This window comes from Aricia agestis, chromosome Z (assembly GCF_905147365.1).
Source record: "Aricia agestis chromosome Z, ilAriAges1.1, whole genome shotgun sequence".
Taxonomy (NCBI): domain Eukaryota; kingdom Metazoa; phylum Arthropoda; class Insecta; order Lepidoptera; family Lycaenidae; genus Aricia; species Aricia agestis.
In genome coordinates this window covers 21613200-21616302 of record NC_056428.1, presented here as the reverse complement: position 1 = coordinate 21616302, position 3103 = coordinate 21613200, and the positions used below count along the sequence as shown (strand labels likewise).

Below are 3103 nucleotides of genomic sequence, written 5' to 3'. Positions count from 1 at the left end.
TTAGCTCTTATTTCCATTCGAGTGTATCTAAAATGTTTTCAGTTCAAACTTTTTGGTCATACAGTCCATTTCCTTAAAATTTTTCATATTTAACTTATTTTATGAAGAAGCTTGTAATCTAGTCACCTACTTTATTGAGGCAAATTGTTGGATCGTGCAGTCTATGATTCTTGATTCACTTATTTAATTAATAAAGTTTATGTGTATATACATGTAAATAAAGTGTGTAAATGAAGTGCAAAAAGAGCTAGTTCACTTTAGAAATAGTCTCGTTGAATATTGAACGAATCCTTCCGAGAACGTGTTCGCTTGCCAATTGAAATGGAAAGAGATAACAGCGTAACCTAGCGATTGATTAGTACGTAACCTAGACATTGCGTAAGCATTGCCATGTGTGCTAGTCCGCGCGCGGCGCGAGAAAGTGTTGTACCCCACCAAGGTAAGCCGGCTACGCTACGCAATGGTAAGTTTTTATTCACTTTTTACCAGTTTCAGAGGTTTTCGAGTGGAGTTTATCTATTCAATAGCGTTTTAGATTGCTTGTTTTTTTGATGCTGGCCAATCAGCGCTTGTAACTTTAACTCAGAAACTAGGCATTTATGCTTTAAACTTGGCGAAGTGAAGCGACGTAGCAAACTTGTTTCGCAGTGTGTTTTATTGATAAATGTAGTTGAGTAATGAGTATTTATTTTACAATTGGCCGAAATTTCAGCTTTTTGGCTACAGAGTTAAATACGTACCTGATACAACTATACGTTTCTATGAGCTTTATTTCGCTGATAGGTACAATGGTTTAAGTAGAGTTAAAAATTAAAACAATATATTATCTGAACGTAGCTCGCACATTCGTTTCGGTGTCGGCGCTTACACTGAAACCTGTCCGGTGTGTTTACTAGTACGTATTCTAAGGGTCAATTCCGACCGCAACGCGACGCGTAGATATGCATCATTTCTAAAGTACTGAATTGACAGATTTCGTGAGCTGAGACGTCTTGCAAATCTGTCAAATCCTTAAAAAAATTGAAATGCATCTACGCGTTACGTCGCGGTCTGAATTGACCCTACGTAGAGCGTAGAGCTAGGCTCTGGTAGAGGTAAGTCACATTGCTCTGCTGCGTGGCGGTGCGTAAATGCGACGTTTTCACTGCAATGTTTGACGCGGACTTTGTTTATGTTGTGCTTTCACCACAAATGAAAAAAAGCAATTAATAACGGGTAGTCTGGTAATTCACTACCCATTATCTGTGTTTATCGATTCTGTATGCAGCTTTACAATCATGACGGCATTCATGGTTACTCATCGTGACCTAACAAGCCAATATTATAATGCATATCTTATGATAATTATACCCCATGGCATATAAATTATAATAAAGTATACGTTGCGTTGTGACCACATTGTATTGTGTCGACGTCGTCGGCGTAACGTAACTATCCATACATGTACTTAATTTCGTTGCGACGGCACAACGCACCGACTCATGCGTGTAATATTATTATGGCTTATTATTAGGACCGTTTGAAGACCGTACCGTTATGTTTTAGATCCGTCTGTTAGTGCTGTGCTGCGTCGCGCTAGTGTGCGCTCGCCCTTACGATCCAGATGACGTAGAGCTTGCGAAGGTGCTGCAGCCCAGCGGACAGTTTGAGGCGTTCTACCCGAGACAGGTGAGACTATTATGATGGTTAAAGTGTAGAATTTTGAATATTAAGGACAAGGCCGTCTTTCTTTTCCTGGATTTGGTCTTCATGTGGGTGTCACATGCTCCTGGTCCTCATGTCTGCATGACAGGAAAACACCTATGAAATGATAGGATGCGGGCCTTGTCTATTATAATTTCATGCGTATCACGCGAATCTAATCCGCGTGCGGGCGATGACACGCATGACAAGAAAAGGGCCCTAATTTGCTTTGTATCACATAACTTATTTTACTGCAGTTGGGAAATAAACTTTCCATTTGATTTTGAAGTCTACTACAACTGCTTCGAATCAGTCACAGGGGCATAGCCAACGCGTTTCCTTTATATCGTCGATATAATGCGCTTTTTTTTAAGCTTATTGGACTTATTGGCTTATTGGACCCGGGTGCTAATTAATGTAATTCGTCACAGACTCACGGGTTACCCAACGGGTCGTCGCGACCCGCGCACGGCCACGGCAGCTTCTACAAGCATCGTAACCCTGCGTTGGTTGACGTAAAGAACGCCGCGGCATACGGGTTCCGCTTCGACGGCATGCGACGTTTCAACTTCGATGATGATGATGAATAAACGTTGAAGTCATTTATTGTTTTATTGGCCTGGTGTTGAGATGTACAGAGAGTTAAAATGCATTCGTCGCTAAGTGGCACAGCACACCTAACTTCGTTACGAAACTGGCGAATTGATTTTGACTAAGCACTCTGCAGTAGATATAGCCTTATCAAACTATTAGCATGTTTCTTTTCTTTGTTGCCAAGTATGAGAACGATTTATATAAAATTTCGCTGAAGAAGTTACATTTGTTGCTATTTTTACAGTTAATATACTGTTCGATGGGACAATGACTTGCGTTAATCACGCACTTTCAAAATATATAAAAGTATCACTGTGGTATCACTCCTTAAACCATCCGTTATCATTATTTTTTTTAAACAGAAATACCCTAAAGTAAAGCATCTAATATGCCGTTAGAGCAGAGGTTCAAAAACTCATTCGTAGACCACTTTTAAAATTTTGAAGGATCCTGTGGACCCCTGCAGCCAGGCGCGGTCCGAAAGGGGGACATGACCCCCCCCAAAATCTAAGGTCAAATTAAAAAATCTCAAAATCTTGCCACATAATAAAAGGAAATTTCTAGCTATCCCCTAACCTGCCCTAACCACCACTGCGTCTGACCTTAGACAGCTGTCAACCCAGAACCGTCCGAGGGCGCAGATAAAAAAAAAATAGTGTAGTGACTAGTTGTCCCCCCCAAAATTTCAGGCTCCGATCGCGCTTGCCTGCAGCGTACAATACGAAATACTAATCTATGAAACTTGCTATTTATTTTAATTAATATAATTTATCTGCCTATGCTTTCTTATTTAAAGAGGGATCAAGCCAACATTTTAATATCTTAG

General features: G+C 40.4%; 1 protein-coding gene across 1 annotated transcript; it reads left to right on the top strand.

Annotated features, from left to right (window-relative positions):
* The first annotated feature begins 330 nt into the window (after window positions 1-330).
* LOC121738617 lies at window positions 331-2285 on the top strand. The gene is made up of 3 exons (XM_042130791.1): window positions 331-463; window positions 1546-1668; window positions 2115-2285. Exons 1-3 carry the CDS (start codon window positions 461-463, stop codon window positions 2271-2273), a joined length of 285 nt encoding a protein of 94 aa, XP_041986725.1. The 5' UTR covers window positions 331-460; the 3' UTR covers window positions 2274-2285.
* The last annotated feature ends 818 nt before the right edge of the window (window positions 2286-3103 follow it).